The 17,974-nt window shown below is 47.4% G+C and overlaps 1 protein-coding gene across 1 annotated transcript in view; it reads left to right on the top strand.

The window, feature by feature from the left end:
- Nucleotides 1–472: 472 nt before the first annotated feature.
- Bfsp2 (beaded filament structural protein 2) overlaps nucleotides 473–17,974 on the top strand; it is a 58,739-nt gene continuing 41,237 nt past the window's right edge. Inside the window, exon 1 of the mRNA XM_048417433.3 lies at nucleotides 473–964. Coding sequence (XP_048273390.2) covers nucleotides 473–964 — 492 coding nt within the window. The remainder of the gene's footprint in view (nucleotides 965–17,974) is intronic.

Below are 17,974 nucleotides of genomic sequence, written 5' to 3'. Positions count from 1 at the left end.
CAAGACACACAAACCCAAAGTTAGGGATATAGAGTATTCACTTCGTATGTGTGAGACCCTGGATTCTATGGCAGGAATTATTGGAGGAAGATCAGAAGTTCAAGGTCATCCTGGCTACGTACAGATTTTGGGGCCACCTCAGTTAGAGACCCTGTCTAAAATAAATAGGCAAATCTGGATGATTCATCCCCACAACCTGTTCTGCTCCAGCACCCTCCCCCGCCAACAGAAAAGTCTAGATGGTTGGGCACATGACCTAGTGTCAGAGAATGCCTGTGTGCCTCTCACAGGCTGGTGGGGTGGTTCTCTTCCAGCTCAATGAATGACAGAAGCTTGTGGAAGGCAGTAGACAAAGAACACAGGGACAGGGGAGCTTCCAGAGAGGCCCATGACCAGGCCATAGGGATGCTGGGGCTAGCAACCAAAGCCCCTGGACCCTGTAAACCTGCTGGGCACCACAGAGGCAGAGAGAATGATGAGCGAGAGGAGAGTGGCCGTGGACTTGCCACCCGGAGCCAACTCCAGCATGCCCCTGCAGAGGCACAGAGGGTCCCTCAGGGGGACACGCTCTCCATCCTCCCTTGAGAGCCCCCCAGCTTCTAGAACCAGTGCTGTGGGTAGCCTCATCCGTACACCCGGAGTCTATGGAGGAGCAGCACCCAGTGGGTGCATAGGTGGCCTCAGTGCCCGAGTAACCCGCCGGGCCCTAGGCATCAGCAGTGTCTTCCTGCAGGGCCTACGGAGCTCAAACCTTGCCAGTGTGCCCGCTCCAGGCCCAGAAAGGGATCACACTGCTGTTGAAAACCTGGGGGGCTGTCTCGTGGAATATATGACCAAGGTGCACACTCTGGAACAAGTCAGCCGAGAGCTGGAAACACAACTACGAGCTCACCTGGAGAGCAAGGCCAAGCGCTCTGGAGACTGGGATGCCCTTCGAGCCTCCTGGGCCAGCAGCTACCAGCAGGTAAGTCCTCCAGCTGTGCCTCTAAAGGAGTCCTGAGAGGAGATGCTGAAGGCTGCAGAAAAGGTGGGGAGGAGTCTGAGGCCAGGAAAGCTGACCATTCTCGTACCCAGACTGCCGGTGGCCTAATGATAACCTTAGCTGTCATTCCCTGAGGATGACGAGGGACCAGGACCCTGAGGCATAGCACCACCCCCAAATCATTCCAACAGTGCTCTGTGACCAAACTAGCAATGCGTATACTTTTCAAATAAGAAAACCGTGGACGTGGCCCAGGTTCACAAGCTAACCAAGCGGTAGTTTTCAACCCGTGGGTTGCATAGCAGGTATCCTACAGATCAGAGATTCACATTATGATTCATAACAGTAGCAAAGTGACAGTCATGAAGTAGCATGAAATAATTTTAAGGCTGGGGGGAGGTCACTGCTGCAGGAGGAGCTGTATTAAAGGGTTGAAGCCTCAGGAACGTCAAGAACCACTGTAATAGAAAGACGCGGCCAATATCTGAACCTGGCTTTTCTCTCCTCAAAGTTGCATTTGTGCTGTTATCTGGGGCTGCCTCTGTCACTGTCACTGTAAAGTGTTTTCAAGCCATCATAGACCCGAACACCATTGAGTGGATGTGCTATTAAATGATGGCTAAATGAAGGTGTGCTTCTGTACCCATGTATAATGGGCATTAGGGATCAATGGGAATATGGTATACTGGTAATTTTCAATTTCCTATTACCTAGTAGGGGTGTACTTGTGTGTACATGTGTAAAAATAGGTGAAGTTGGTGTTAATATTATCTTATTTAACTCAATGTAACAAAAAATTATTTCAGCACGAAATCAATATAAAAATACCAGCACAACAGTTTAGACTTAAATAGAACTGTCTGGATGGCAGAAATGTCTTAGTCTTGGCCATCTGTTATGTGACTTCTCCTGAGCAGATATGAACAAGGACACTTGCATCCCAGACAGGGTGCCACCAACAGATCAAAGAATCTACTCAAATCTAGGTTGGTGACCAGTGAGTTCCTTGGGGTTACTTACAGGGGTATAATTGATTCAAAGCTGCATCCCTGAAAAGCACATGGGTGGGGCTCATGAAAGCTGCACCCCTGGAGCTCCCTGCCCAAGTTGCAGGCAGCTCTGTGGAAGTCTCTCTTCCCCAACAAGGGTTTATCATATGCATATATAACTGGGGGGGAACACTCATAACTTCCTGAGCTCAGTAAGTTTCCTTAAGCTTCCTGATCTTAGGAATCACCCTCCTCCCTCCCAAAGGGACTACATTTCAACTCAGAAAAGAGCTACGCAACACCTTCTGTGGCAACCGAGCCCTTGGGATGTGGTTATGAGACAAAGGACTTGACATTTTTGCTTTACTTGGGTTCTATTCCTTCTGATCACTACGTACAGCAGACAGCCATCTTGCCAGGCAGGGATGCAGAAGCCTCCTGTCCTCCTCACCAGCTCAGGGCTGCATCCTATTCTCTGGGATATTCTCTGTAGAGCTTTAAGCTCATCCCTCAGTTCTGCCCGCAAGCTGTGGTCTCAAGGCTGGAATCATAGCAAAATTGCCCGTCTCAGGTGGTCTCTTTGTGGGCAACTGACTTCTCTCTCCCCTTCCTCCCCAAATGCTGACCTTGGGATCCCTGCACACTAAATCAGTCTCTCATCTAGCCAGAAGCAGCCCAATCCCATTTGCTCCCTGGAGTCAGGCATGAAACCTGAGAGGTTACAAACTATCTGTATGTGGTTGGGTGGTGTCAAGCAGGGGCAGACAAGGAGTCCCCATTTTACCCCATGATGCTTGCCTTTATGGTTCTTAGCACACACACACACACACACACACACACACACACACACACACACACACACATCCAAGAGAAGGAGGGTACAATACCATCCTCTGGCTGGTGTAACTGCTCTGCCCACATTGTTGTGAGAGAGAGTCTCAAACTTCCAGGGTCTCACAGCCTGTCTAAGAGGTAGCCAATCCTCAGGGAATCCTTGCAACTATCTAGATTTCAGATACGTATGACATATTAACCCCTAGAATATCTCAGATATTCCAGGCCAGCGGCATCTGCTAGACAGTATGACACCTGGATGCCATGCACATGTGCCGGGAGGGAACCAGACATCACATCGTGGTTAGAAAGTTCAGCCACAGAGCCTAGTGAGAAGATATTGTGACTGGCTACGAAAACTTCTACAGTGCCTAAGCCTCAGTTTCTCATCCACAAACTGTGGATTAAATAATTTCTCCACAATTCAGCAACTCTGTAACCCATAGACTAGACAGCTATAAAAGACCTCAATAGAACAGTCATGAAGAATGGACACCAAGACTTCAGCTTCTGCTCCTGGTGGTCAAAGTCCAAAATGGCAGCCATTTTTCTCGAAAGCATCCATAAACGCCTAGATAGGAACAGACACATCCACCTCCCCCCCATTCTCTTCCTCGATTTTAAGATTCACGCTCCTGATTCCTCAGCCCCTTCTCCTGCTCAGCACTGAAAGCAAGTGGGAAAAGTCCCAGGGCATGGCCTCTGAGACCAAAGGACCAGGAAACCCAACTCCTGGTCCAATGGGAGGAGGCTCTGCTTCCTTGCTCTGAGCTCCTGACTTTTCCTATCAAGCAGGTTCCTATCAAGAACCAGCTCTGGCAGCAGCAATAGATTCTTTTTCCCTCAATAGCCAAACACAAGCTTGCACCGAGAGACCTCCCTGTGCCCAGCTGCAGATAAAACAGCCAAGATGAGCATTGGTGGAGTGAATGTCAGTGCACGAGGGAGCTCAGCCAGGGTGAGGGAGAAACTCCCTGAGGAAAAGAAGCGGATATGGAGCTCCAGAACTGTATATGGAGGAGAGGTACTGGACTCTCCACAGGGAAAAGGCAAACCGAAATAAAAATTATTGAAAAGCCTCAAAACCGCTTGTTGTGGCCCTATTTTCTCTCCCTTGGAGAGACAGCCTATATGCTGGACATTTGTCTGTTTGGAGAAACTGCTAGAAGCCTGAGGGTGCCATTCAGTGACCCATTCTCTCACCATGGAAACTGTGGGCCTGGCGTTGCAACCACACTGACAGTTGACCTCACCCACTGAGTGAAAAAGGCAATGGGGTCAGCATTGAGACCGACACCCTGTTTGTTGTCTCTGAAAGGAGGCCACAGGGGCAGAGCCGAACTCTGGGCTGTTTTAATGTCTACAAAACCCTACATGAATTTCCCAAGGAAAAATATTCAATTGCTCTTCCTTTTCTTGTTTAATGTGCACACACCTATGCGTGTGCATAGGTGCTCTGTGTGTTTGTTGATACAGGGTCCTGGCTAGAATGGCAATTACTATGTAAGCCCAGGCTAGACTCAAACTTGCAGCAATTCTCCTGTCTCAGCCTCCTAGGTGCTAGGATTATAGACTTGTACCTCCACATCTTGATCAATCCTTATATTTTTTATAAAACATAGTTTGGCAGGCTAGACTGTGGGGCAGTGACTCCCAGCTAAGCGTTGGAGGACACTACAATGTGGTTAAAAACGTCATGACATAGGGGAGCAGATATTTGGGGAAATTCTTAGGGACGGGGATAGCTAAGATGGAAGAACATTTTCAGTAAGTTGGAGAAGGAAAGGGAGCATGCGGCCACTACTTAGCAGTGGTCCTAAGTTGTCTAAGAAGGGAAGCCTCTGATTCCCTGAGAGCGCTAGCTGTATAGAGTGTATCTGAGAAGAAAGACTGAGAAAGCACAGAAGAGGCAAACCTGTGGCTCATGCGCCTCTCTCCATACACCCCACTCGGTCACTCTTAAATCTTAGAATACCTTGCAATGTGGGGCTCTTGTTGAAGAAAGGGGGGGGACACGTTGGTCCGTGTAATGAAAAAAACAGAAGTGGTACAAAGACTGGGAACTTTGAAACCAAACGGTCCCAAGGTTAAGCTCAGACCCTGTCACTTGCCACCAATGTGACTTAAGCCAGTCAGCTTCTGCAATGATGTCTGCATTTCTCTGTTTCTCATGGTAATGAGGATTTTTGGAGATGTCTTTGACATGATAAAGTATCTCTAAAGAGGATGCATTAGAGGCCCACTTGAGAAATTAGAATTGAGGAAAGAATATATACTGTGTCTGCTACTGTGGAGCTGGTTAGAGATGGTGGCCTATGCAATCAGAATAGAAAAGTGTAAGAATTAGAGAGAAAGAGAAAAACACTGGTTCTTTCTAAATAACCTAGGGAGCTCAATGTAAAAATTGTACAATAAACAATAAACTTTAAGTCACAGGTTATAGAATTCCATCAAAAAATGCTGTTCATTTATGTAAATAATATATATATATATATAATAACTGAACTGATAAATTCATTTAGCATATTCTCAATATAAAATGCCTCTGAAGAAACTTAAGAAGGATCCAAATTCTATGGATATAACCCTTTTAAAAACCCAAAGTCTTGAAATGAAAAGAAATATCATGTTCCTAAATTGAAAGGTTTGGTAACTTAAAGACAGCAGCTTCCCTGAGTTATTTTAAAAATTTAATCCAAATTTATAAAGCTAATGTAAATTAAATTAAAATTGGAATTGATAAATTTAATGCAAATTCTAATTTTTATTCCAGTTTCTTTCACCTTTAGCTAGGTAAGTTGACCATAAATGTTATTTGTAGGAACAAAAAGGTAAAAAGATCCAGAAAAGAAAAAAAAATAGCAAGAGCAAGAGGGAAATAAAGAGGGTGGCAGATATTTAAACATATTATAAATGCTCTATAACTTGCGGGGTGTGGTGGCCCAAGCCTGTAATCTGAGTACTGGGGGGGGGGGGGGGGGGGGGAGGCAGGAGGATTGTGACTTTGAAGCCAGCCTCAAAACACCAAGGGACTAGATAGGTAGTGAGAGGCAGATCACTTGCCTGGTGTGCACAGGCCTGGATTCCATCCCCACCACCACAATAAACAAGCCTAGGAGGGCAGAGGTGTCAATCTTCGATCTGCTTTCACTATCTACCAGTTAACTCTAGGCTCAAGCAGATGGTGTTGCAGCAGGGCAGCCTTCAAGTCTCTCGAAGGAATATGAATGCCAACAACTAATCTAGCCCCCACCTTGCAGGAGCTATCTACAAAGGAGCCAACGGGAAGCTGATAATGTGTTGCCCAGCTCTGTGACCTCCCAAACCAAGAGCAAATAAAATCAGATGCCTTGTAGGGACTTTTCTGCAGCCCAGCTCCCCTGTCTTTGCTTGTTGTTTGCAAGGCCATCTTGAACCCGCGAGCTTTAGCTCTGTTTACATAGGAACTTTACAACTGTGAACATTCTGTGGCCTAATCTAACCTTTTACAACGAAACTTGTGAGAAGTTTGCTTTTAATGGACAAGGGACGAAGAGCCCAGAGTTTACTTGCCTTTTGCCCCTGTGTTATGGGTTATGGAGGTCCCCTACCTGTCTCGGCAATGGACTTTCTTTCAGCTGTATATGCTTTACTATTGTGAGAACATTAACCTTAGGACTGAGAAAGAAAGCTCAGTGGAAGAGCACCTGCCTAGCGTGTGCAAGGTCCTGGTTTTAATCCCCAACACCAGGAAAAAGAAAAAAAAAACAAGTTTTATCTTATAAAATACAATGGTTTACTAGGAATCTAGATCCTTCTAAGCCAGAGCAGGGGAGTTCTCTAAGCCTCACAGAATCAGGATCCATCCATGGCTATGTCCTCAGAGGAGAAAAATAGCCCCATCCCAACAGGCTTCTCCGGAAGCAGAAGCCGGGCATCCATACTTAAGAGCAGTAGGAGGGGCTTGCTAATGGACCGCACTCTCCAGAAAAATCAAATTAAAACTTAATCCAGGCAGCTGGCACAAGAGCCGAGGAGAAGTGGGTGGTTGAGGAGAGAGAGTGGCTGAGGCAGGCAGAAACTGGCACAGGGTCCCCAGCGGACCCCCCCCCCCCCCCGGGGGGCCTGAGGTTGAGCCGCTGAAGCTGAGGGCTCCATTTAGGCAAATAAAACCTCGTTCATCCTTGTCTGCCGGGGAAGCTGCACAGAAAGACTCATTTATCTGCTTTAAACGAGGGAGCCTGGCGACCACAGATGCATTATTCAGCAGAAATGAGGAGTCGCTTCAGCCGTCAGCGGGAGGTAATGAGGAGCCGCCGAGGACCCCCCTTTCACACTGGCTGGCTGTTGGAAAACAACTTACAATTTATTTATTTACGTATCTATCTATTTCAGGGGCCATTGAGTAATTGACAGTCTTGGCGGAGACACTGCAGTGTAGGGAGGGAAGGAGCGTGAGCCAGGCTCTGGAGACGCTGGGCAGACGATAAGCCACTGTCTGAACATTAACTGGCCCAGCCCTGGCGGGGTCCTCCCTTCTCTTCTCCCTCCTCCCCAGTTCCTCCCACCAGGCCCACCTGGTCAGAACCTTTCTAGGTATCACGCCCTACCTTAAATTTCACCGTCCTTTAAACTTCAGGACATCTTCATTAGCTTCCCCTCACCCTCAAGACTGTGTCCCCTCGGGGGCAGCTCTGAGCAGCGCTAACTAGCAGGTGACATTTTTTATTGTTCATTTCCCATCAAGTACGTCTCCTGCTAGAACCTTGGTTATGTATCCGCGTGATAAGATGAAATTGTCTTGCTAAAATTCCTTCCCAGGGGAGACATAAGCAATGTCTACCCCTCCTTCTGTGGTCAAAATGACACCCCAAAAATTAACTGTGGAGAACCATTGAGTTTATCGGGCTCCCTTAAAGAGCGCAGATGAGGGGTTACTTACTGGAATGTGGATGCTTTACCCAGAAGAGATGGTGACTTTTCCAAGGCCACCTAGATGGAGCCCCCACCACTAATCTTCCTTATATACTCTAGCTCCTCCCTGAGACCACGTGCAATCAGGGCAATGCTGTGTACGCCGGGTAGTAGGGAGCAGCTGGATGCTCGGGCGAGGGTCTTATGACCCTCCCCACCCTTCAACAAGCCCAGCTGGGCTGATTTTTGCGGGCAGCACAGCTGAACTCCCCACCATGGCGGTTGTTTGGCTCTGAGGGTATGGTGGATCAAGGGGGCACAATTCAGACAATAGCCTCTGTTGTTGTTTAATGTTGGCATGTTCCCTGGCAGGCTCACAGAGCAGCCCTAATCAGACAAGGACGGTTGTGGGTCCCTGCAAGGTCGCCAGGGTGGCAAGCTGGTCCCGCTACGCGGCCCGGAGAGTCAGGCGGGCGGTACGGCGGATAAAAGGCTCACAGGACATAGTAAATAGACTTAAGGCTAAGCATAAAGGTAAACATTTATTACTTAAAGAAGAAGGAGAGGAAGAAAGGCAGAAATAGAAAAGGAGAGGAAAAACACGTGTGCACACACCAGGAGGGAGGGACAGAAGAGAAAGAGTTAAGATGGCGATGAGGGAGGTCAGAAGTGGCTGGAAGTGGGCGTGGCTTGCCCTTAAAGGGACCAGAGCAGAAGAATAACAGCTTCTAGCTGTGTTCTTGTTCCGTTTATCGTGATATTTGGTTTCTTGAGATAGGAGTCTCAAACTCATGATCCTCCCACCTCAGCCTCCTGACCCCTAATTTATAAAGAAACTGAGGCCTACAGAGATTCACTTCTCCATGAGCTTCTGTTGCAGGCAGGATCAACTCGGTGTTGTTTGCCTCCAATCCCCACAAGATATTGCTAAAGCTCCCTGGCGCCTTCATTTATAAATCCAGAGGGACCTCTCTAGAACCCCACCGTCTACTTTGAAAACCCTCTGCCTGTTAAAATGGAGCAGCGCCCACAACAGCCCGCCTCTGCGAGGTGCTTAACCTGTGGAACGGGTCTATACCGCTCTCCTTTACTGCCTCTTTTCATCTAAAAGGCCATGTCACCAACGGTAGCTTGATCTTCCTGCAGGCACAGTCACAGCTTAGAACTAAGGGCTGTAACTGGGATGCAGGAAGTTAAGGCACCTTCCAGCTCTGCAGTCAGCCCCAGACTGGCTTGAAAGTTTAATAGCTTTGCTTTCCGGGAATGGCGAGGTCTCCCTTGGGATTCTATCTTTTTCTTTTGCAATAATGTTCAGGCTCAGAACAAAATAATGTGCCGAGCAGTCAGCCCTCGAGGCAGGACACCTTCATCTCACTGGAGCTCAGCGGGTCCCTGGGGTGCATGATTCCAACTGCCCCAAGCCACTGTTCCAGGGGAGGTGGGCAGCGGCCTGTGTGGGAGGGAGAGACTTCTGCCTAAGACGAACTTGCTGTGGGGTTTCCAGAGATTGCTGGGTGGACTCTGGGCCCTCTGGTTCCCCCTAACACTGAGTTTCATGCCAATCCAGAGACTAAGCACTCTTTGAATGTAGTGTGAGGTGACACCGGGTGTTGGAGTCTAGATGCTCCCCACTCCCCGGTTCTCTCTCAGTCTAGGAGTCACAAGCCTGTTGAAAGCCACCGAAGATGACAAAGAATATTCTCTCAGGGACAAGACCATGAGCATACTACAAAGGATCATTCTGGGAAGACCGAATGTGTCTGAAGGAGGGACCCTGGGAAGGCCTGTGCTGGCAGTAAGGGGGAATTAAGGGCTTGTGCCAAGGTGGGGTTGCCTGGTGACTGGAAACCACACTAATATTTACCCAGGAGGAGAGAGGCTGAGTGAGGCAGCCAGAGGGCAGCAGAAACAGCAGCTGCTCAACCCTTTTAAGACCTGTGTTGGGGCTGGAGAGATGGCTCAGTGGTTAAGAGCTTTGCCTGCTCTTCCAAAGGTCCTCAATTCCCAGCAACCACATGTGCTCACAACCATCTGTAATGAGATCTTGTGCCCTCTTCTGACCTGCAGGAATACATGCAGGCAGAACACTAAATGCATAGTAAATAAATAAATCTTTTTTTTTACTTTTTTTAAAATATTTATTTATTTACTTTGTATACAATATTCTGTCTGTGTGTATGCCTGCAGGCCAGAAGACGGTTGTGAGCTACCATGTGGTTGCTGGGAATTGAACTCAGGAACTTTGGAAGAGCAGGCAATGCTCTTAACCTCTGAGCCATCTCTCCAGCCCCAATAAATAAATCTTAAAAAAAAAAATACCTGTGTTCAAGAATATCTTTGCCTCTGTCCTGACATAACCACCACAGGCCCTGGTCTCTGCCTCTCTCCACCACCCCAGAACGCCACATCTGATGATGTGAGAAACCAGTGCTGGCTGCCGACTGCAGAGCTGTGGTCTGACTTCTTCACATCCACCACACCAGGCTTCCTCGGTCTCTCTGTCCACAGCACAAAAGCCCAAACCAACAGAGCTAACATCCTGAGGCCTCTAATGTCCTATATATCTTCCAGGACTCTGGAGGCCCAGGGCTGATGAGTTTCTTTAGCCCTACTGTGCCTTTAAAAGGCAGACCCTCTCAGCTGCTTCTTGAAGCACATTGGTGGGACTCAAGCCCTGAAGGAAATGGCGGACAGTTCTCGGCTTGTGGCTGTATCACTCGGTCTCTGCCTTTATCCCCTGGATGTCTCCATGCAGATTTCCCTTGGCGTGAAGGACGTCACAAATCTCTCAAGATCAAGCTCTGCCCCAATATCCGCACCATAACTTACTACATCTGCAAAGACCGTATCTCAGAAACAGTCCTAGGGTTAGGATTTCATTGAATCTTCGGGGCAGTCTGCAGTGCGAGCCGTAATGGCCGCTGTTGGTGGGTTTGTTTTTGTTTGGTTTTGTTGTGCCATGTATTCCTGATTTCTCACAGCCTCTTCTAGTTCTCCAAACACCACTTCAAAAGTCCACCACTACCAATATTTTTGTATCTAAACTCCTTTTTTCGTTTGAAATGATATTCTGCCTTCTATCAAATCATGTGGGACTTGGAATTCCCTGGGGCCAGCGTGGTGCAGATCGCCCAGGAGAGAACTGCTCATCATGCAGGGGCCACAGTTACTGTGTGACTGGGCCAACTTACACCACCTCTCTGAACCCTTTTCTCGGCTCTTAAGTGGAGGGACCAGCTCCCCAGGTCTCGGGAAGTAAGTCAGATTCCAGCTCATGACCCTGGAAGACATGTGACGGGTCCTCTTCACGGGCCTGAAGGGATGAATTTCGTTGACCTCTCTGGCTGTTCCCTGGCTTTGAGCCCATTAGACAAATCCCTTTTACTCAGAGGTTCATCTGTAAAGTCAGAGGGCAGAATTCTCTGACCTCCCAAGCCTCCCGTGATAGACTGTTCTGCCTCCTGTGCCGCAGGCAAAAACTAAGAGAAAGAGATGAGACACATCCCCCCTCCCCCATCCCCTCAATGCTTTGAAACCTGCCTTTGTGGCTAGCCAGGTGGGAATGCTTGGCCCATGTGGTCCTTTCATTCCTAAGATTCTGATGGCGACCTGTGTGCCCCAGAAGAGATGAAACACCTGTTCTATTAACCTCACATACCTGCCAGGGTATGTCCCAGGTGTTGCTGGATAAACTTATCTGTGGCTTAAATGAGAGCAAGCCAAGTCCACATATGATCTGAGATCATAAAAACCCAGATTAAATTAAACCAATACACAGCTGGGATTTCTGGGTTGGCCAGCCCTAGCACTGTGCTGGCCCGCATGTAGGTGGCAATGAATATTCATGAGCTGTCCTCATCCTCCTATAAACAGGGCCATCCCAACCCTGGTCTCCTCTGGCAAACCCTTCCTTGTGTGCCAAGTCCATGGCAGTCACTCTCAGCCTGCTCAGAACACTGAGAAACCCCAGTAGCAGAAGTGCGGGAAGGTCTTCCTTGCATTTTGCAACGATGACACAATACCAAGAAACAGGAAAGGACGACAGGAAGGCAAGGGAAGACCAAGAGGAAGTCAGGCAGGAAGGAATATGAGTCAATCCACGGCAGCAGCTTAGTGTGTGTTACAGATCCCCCAAAGAAACTGAGTTCACATTCTGGCTTTGCCATTGACTGACTTTGTGACCTCATAACCTCAGCCTCTCTGAATGCAATGCTGTGATCTGTAAAACGAAGATAGAATTCATACACGGGGTTGTTGTGAGACTTTGTTATAGTGCCTGGACATAACGAGCATTCAGATTAACTTGGAGTAACCAGTGCCATCATTTGTGCATGTTAAATAATAATAAACATGAACATGCATAACATTTCTAGACAGTCTGCCCAACAAACTCCATAGGGGAGGGAGTACAGATAGCTTCTATACAGCGGCACATAGGGATGGGCCCCTGGTGTCGCTTTGTGGCCAGCAATCCCGGAGTGGCCTCTGAGTCAAACCCAGAGCTGAAGGTCACCCTTCAGCAGGAGTTAGGGGTGCAGGGAGGAGTCCCAGGCTGTTGCCACTTAGTAAGGGGTGCCACCTTCTGGTTGCTCTAAGAGCTAAGATGCGAACTGAGCTTCTCCAGGCCCTTGCAAATGTCCCTCTGGTGTCAAGTTCTGGACTCCTCAAATCATCTCTCTATTAGAGCCACCTTGATTTGGGAGGCCAGCCACACAATCCATGCCACAGTGCAGTCAATCCGATCATGTCGGAATCTCCACGACAGGTCTCAATTTCTCACGAATTCAAAATCAACTGTAAAATCTCCATCTGTGCTGAGACATTGCGTCGCCTGTACGTCCGGCCCTCTTCTCTGCTGTTGCTGTTTGGGACGGAAGAAACCCCTTTACTCTCTGAGTTTCATTTTGTGTTGCTTTTGGGGTTTAGTCCAGAGCTTGAATTTAGAAGCAGAGCTCCAAGTTCAGAATCCTATTCTTCAAACACTTTCCCAGGTTCATCCCACCTGCGCCTCCCCCTCTGAAGAGGAAGGAGATAATTGCAGCTGCCATCATGGCCGTGGTCCTTCTGAAGCTTACAGGAATACAGCGGGAGGGAGGAAGGCTTTGTCAGGGTGGGATTAGACTACCACTTCTCAGCCTGTGTGTGTAATTAGTGTCAGACTTAAGTACAGAATCTTTCACGATGGTGGCGTGCATTGGCCCTGCCCCCTTCCTTGTAGCAGCCTGACAGTGTGACATTCACCACAGTGGTTGCTATGGGGCAGCCTGACAGTGTGACATTCATCACAGTGGTTGCTATGGGGCTGTCGCAGATTCCCTTTTATTCTGCTCATTTCTGAGGCTTTGAATGCAGTCTGCCACGTACCAGGCACGATGAGAATTCAAATATTAAAGAGTCAAATTCTTATTACCCTGGGCCCTGGAGTCCAGGAGGAATGATGAATCAACACATCCACACGCTGGTCCAGTCACGTTGTGATGTGTCAGCACAGTGCTGGGCATGTGACAGATACAGACCAGGAGGGACACGGGAGGTGTGATCAAAACACAAGGACCTCTCCCTGGATCCCTTTTAACACACTCGGTGGAAGGCAGACTCTGTCCAGGACACTGAGTAGAAATACGAGTGGGGTCACGGTTATTATCTGATCACTGGTATCAAAAACAGCCTGATCACCAGACATGGTGCTGCAGATGGATTTTTTATGAGTACCAAACTCAGGTCCTCAGGCTTCCTTGGCAAGCACTTTTACCTGCAGAGCCACCTCCCTGGCCTGGCCCCAGTGCATGCTTGCAATTCCAGAGCTAGGGAGACAAAGAGTTCCTGATCAGGCAGCCTGGGTCAACTGGTGAACTCCAGGTCCCAATAACAACACACTACCTCTACAAAAAAAATGGAGAGCCCCTGAGGAACAACACACAAGATTGTCCTCCTTGTACATATATGCACATAGAGGCACACACAGACGTGTACATGTACACACATACAGACACAGACATGTACATGTACGTGCACAAGGATCTGCTCTGAGAGCCACACCTAAAATCAGAAAAGAGCCCCGGAAACTTGGAGCCCTGAATATTTCTGAGTATCACAAGTCCATCTGACACCTAGGAGATAGGTGAACACCTAGGAGATAAATCTCATCAGAGGAAAGTTAAAAATAATTGCTTCCAAGTAACTTCTTCTTAGCACACAGAAAGGACCTCTGGGGGAGCTGGGCAGTGTGGACTCTCCTCCCTGTGGCTTCCTGTGCCTGTGTCTCTACAGCAGCCTTACCCACTCTTCCCTGGGTCTGCAGCAAACTGTACTCCACCTCACTTTGTACCCATTTGAATGGGGACCTGTCCTCCTTTGTACCCATTCACTCCCAGTGGCTCCCACCTTCCCAGCACACTTTCCCAGAGAGAATCTCTGCAGTAAACCCCATAATGTGTTGACTACTGGACCAGTTTGGCTTTGATTAATATCACCTCATTTTTTACTTAATTATAAAATATTTCAATATAAGAAGAGTACCCAATGCTTAGCATGTCAACCCTTAATGTTAAATATGACACACTTTACTTTAAACAAAACTCAAAGATTTTAGATATAATTGAAACCTCTTTGTGCAGGGAAAAACTGAAAGTTGCAGCTCAGTCCATAGAATGTCTGCTGACGGGGTCCAGTTTCCCAGGGACTACTGGTGTCTATTTTATCAGTCATTGCTGACCGGAGGGGGCTCATTCACATTACAGAAAGCAATATATTTAATACTATATTACATGTCATATATATAATAACCATCAGACAGTGATAGTACATGCCTTTAATCCCAGCACTCAGGAGGGAGAGGCAGGTGGATCTCTTAGTTAGAGGCCAGCCTGGCTATAGAGAGAGTTCCAGGACATCCAGGGCTACACAGAGAAACCCTTTCTTGTGATGATGATGATGATGATGATATACTACTGAGGACATCATTGTTATTATTATCATTACTACCAGTACTTTGGTGATGCTAGGATTGAACCTGGCGCCTGGTACATGTTAGTCTGGTATTCTGTTACTGAGCTATAACCTCAGTCTCTTCTTACTTTTTATTTTTAGACAGGGTCTCACTAAAATCCCCAAGCTTGTCTTGAACTTATCTTATAGTCCAGGCATGCCTTGAATTTGCAACCTCCTCTCTCAGTCCACAAAGCAGCAAGAATAAGAAGACTGCGCCACCATGTCAAACACTGTTGACCTTTTCTAAAATTATCCTCATAGAAACATCCAGAATAATGATCAACCAAACACCCAGGCACTATAACCCAGCCAAGCAACATGCCGACTTGACCATCACAGTATCTACCTCGGTGACTCTCTGCCCTGTTTTCTGAGACAGGGTCTCTCCTTGAACTTGGAACTCACTGTTCTAAGCTGACTAGCCGGCGAGCTCCAGGTGTCTGCCTCCACGCCCAGCTGTTTCACACAGGTTCTAGGATCCAAACCTAGACCTTCATGCTACATGTTACCCACAGAGCCATTTCTCCAGCCCTGTGAATCAGGTTTTATTAAAACACAGTCCTTCCCATCTGTCTATTAATCATCTCTAACTGCTTTCAACCAAGAGGGGTGGGATGGTGCATTGTAGCAGAGACATGTGACCTATGAAGCCTGAAATATATATTATCTGACCACTGATAGCAAAGTTGAGGCTTGCTGTGGGCAGTCCGCAAGCAGAATCCACAGCTGGTGTGTAGCGCTGTCGGTTGGCTCTGAACTGGCCTCGCAGGTTTCCCTCCCAGAGCCTCTAGGGAGGCCTCTGCCTTCTTCGTATGGCCCTCTCACTGATCTCCTCGGCACGGGTCTGGTGTGTGTGACTAATTTCTCCCTGTCTCACATGCTTGACTCTTTAAATGTGTATCACTTACTCATCGATAGGCCAGACATTTATTAATGATTAGCATACACCTGGTACTGCTGAGCTAAAGCTGCCCTGCTTCACAAGAAGACAAGAGAAGCAGCACTATTTGGTGTTAGCACCGTGGTTTAATCACAGTGGGAAGGCAGATGGCTGAGCATGGATTCTTGCTGGCCTGCCCTGGAGAGGGAGCACCATGAAAAATAACCGGCTAGCTGGAAGCATTTTTGCAGGCTGAGGATGCTCAGCTGGGAAGTAAAACAACAAGTTGGCCATCCGCCCAAAGTGTCTGACAGCCAGGGGCGCCTACATCGTAATTCTCCACAGAAAGGAACTCTATTTCATGCCGGCATCCATAATACAGCCGTCTGGTAATTAAACTGGTTTTTTTTTTGTTCTGCCTTTTGACCTTAGAAAATAAAACATCTGTGCTTATAAGTGGGAGAGAGTATATGAGAAAGGAACTGTCCATAGTTGATACAACAAAAAATTGGGCTATTTATAATCACCAAGACAGCCCGTAAAAAGGAAAGGAGGTGGCCTGTGACAGTCAGATAGCCAGCCTGAAAGTCAGAGCGCCATGTCGGAGGCTGGAAATCACGACATCCACAAAGACGGGTAAATGCACTGGCATTAGACCAAAGAAGAGCAGAGTCTGCTAAATGCGGTGTCAGGGGAGAAAGCACTCAGGCAGAAGAATGCCACTGTATACAGTTTTTGGGCTGTTAGATTCTAAAAATCACATGTATATGTGCGCCCACAGACCAGGGAAGCTTTTACAGGTATTTTTCCTCCTTTTTTGCTTCGTTTCAAGACAAGGCCTCATTACTGTAGCCCTGGTTGACCATAAACTTGTGATCCTCTTGCTTAGCCTCCCAAGTGCTGTGCTCCACCATGTGGGTACCATGGCTAGTGTACCACCACGCCTGACTATATGTAGTATCTTGACAATTTTAAAAAGTGAAATATAAGAACAAGAAAACACGAAGATTAGTGAAATGTTGATAAATATTCCAAATGGGGTGTGCATAACTACCTCTGAAGTGAGGACAGAACTCAATGAGAGCAGAGATTTTATATTAGACGTAGGTAGGATTTTAACTGTTGAAACACATGTAGGAAGTTATAATTCTGATATCTCTACATTAGTGTATCATTATACATTTGAAATCTTCTATAATATATATATATATATATATATATATATATATATATATATATATATGTTTGCTTTTTCAAATAGTTGTTTTAAGGGCAAAAGAGCCAGGCGAGGAAGCCCGAGGCTGTCACCTCGGCACTAAACTGGAAAATGAAGCAGGAATGAGAGACAGTCACTGGTAGAGGGACACAAAGGCCAGTGGTGAAAAAAAGACGGGAAAAGATGAGGATGCAAGACAGCATGACCACTGTGGAAATGCCCAGGGCAGCCAGGACTGGGCTTTGAGGGATGGATAGGAGCTCACCCAGCAAAAGGAAGTATGGAGGCAGGACTGGGTAAGGCTTGCCCATGACATCGCTAAGGATAGATTGAGGCCAGAGTTGGAATCTAGGTGAGCTAGCCAAAAAACAGTTCAGCCCCTGATAAGAGGTAAAGCTGGAGATAAGCAAGGTCAGGTTATAAGGGGCCTTGGACAGCAAGCTAAAGAGAGAGGGTTTATCGGGGGGCACACTTCAGAATAGGGTAGGGCTTTCCAACCTGTGGGTCACCTATGACTTTCACAGGGGTCGCATGTCCTGAATATCAGATGTTTACATTATGATTCATACAGCAAAATTACAGTTATGAAGTAGAAACAAGGACAATTTTATGGCTGGAGTCACCACCTCATGAGGAACTGTATTAAAGGGTTGTAGCATTAGGAAGGTTGACAACCACTGGTCAAGTGGAGGGGGGCAGAGGCTGGAAAGCGGAAGTGAGCAGTAAGAGGGGGTTCAGCTGGCTACCCAACAGAGTCCCCAAGGTCAGAGTTCCCAAGGTCACTGAGACTTGACATGTACTCGAACCAGATTTCTTTGGAGCTATTCAAATGAGAAAATGACAAGAGTGATTCTCAGGTTGTGGACTCAAGTGTCGTCTCTGACGTTTCAGGGTCTAGGAAGCAAGTCTTACCCAGTTTAGGTTCTCCATGAAAGAGTATGGCAGCTTATCAATTCAGCTTAGATCTACTGTACCAGACCCCACACAGCCAATAATGGGGCTTTCCCTAGTCAATCAGCAAGCAGGAACCAGTAAGAGCACATGGATAATCCCAGCATTCTGTCAGCTGAGGTAGGGAGCATGGGTGTTCTAGGCCAGCCTGGGATACGTAATAAGGTTTTATCTCTAAACAAAACCTTGGTAGTCATCACAATCCATAGTAAATGATTTGGAGAAAACCAGCTAGGCAG

Source organism: Myodes glareolus, chromosome 4, assembly GCF_982192425.1.
Source record: "Myodes glareolus chromosome 4, mMyoGla1.1, whole genome shotgun sequence".
Taxonomy (NCBI): Eukaryota; Metazoa; Chordata; class Mammalia; order Rodentia; family Cricetidae; genus Myodes; species Myodes glareolus.
The sequence above is the reverse complement of the archived record's forward strand: the minus strand, read 5'-3'. Positions and strand labels throughout refer to the sequence as shown.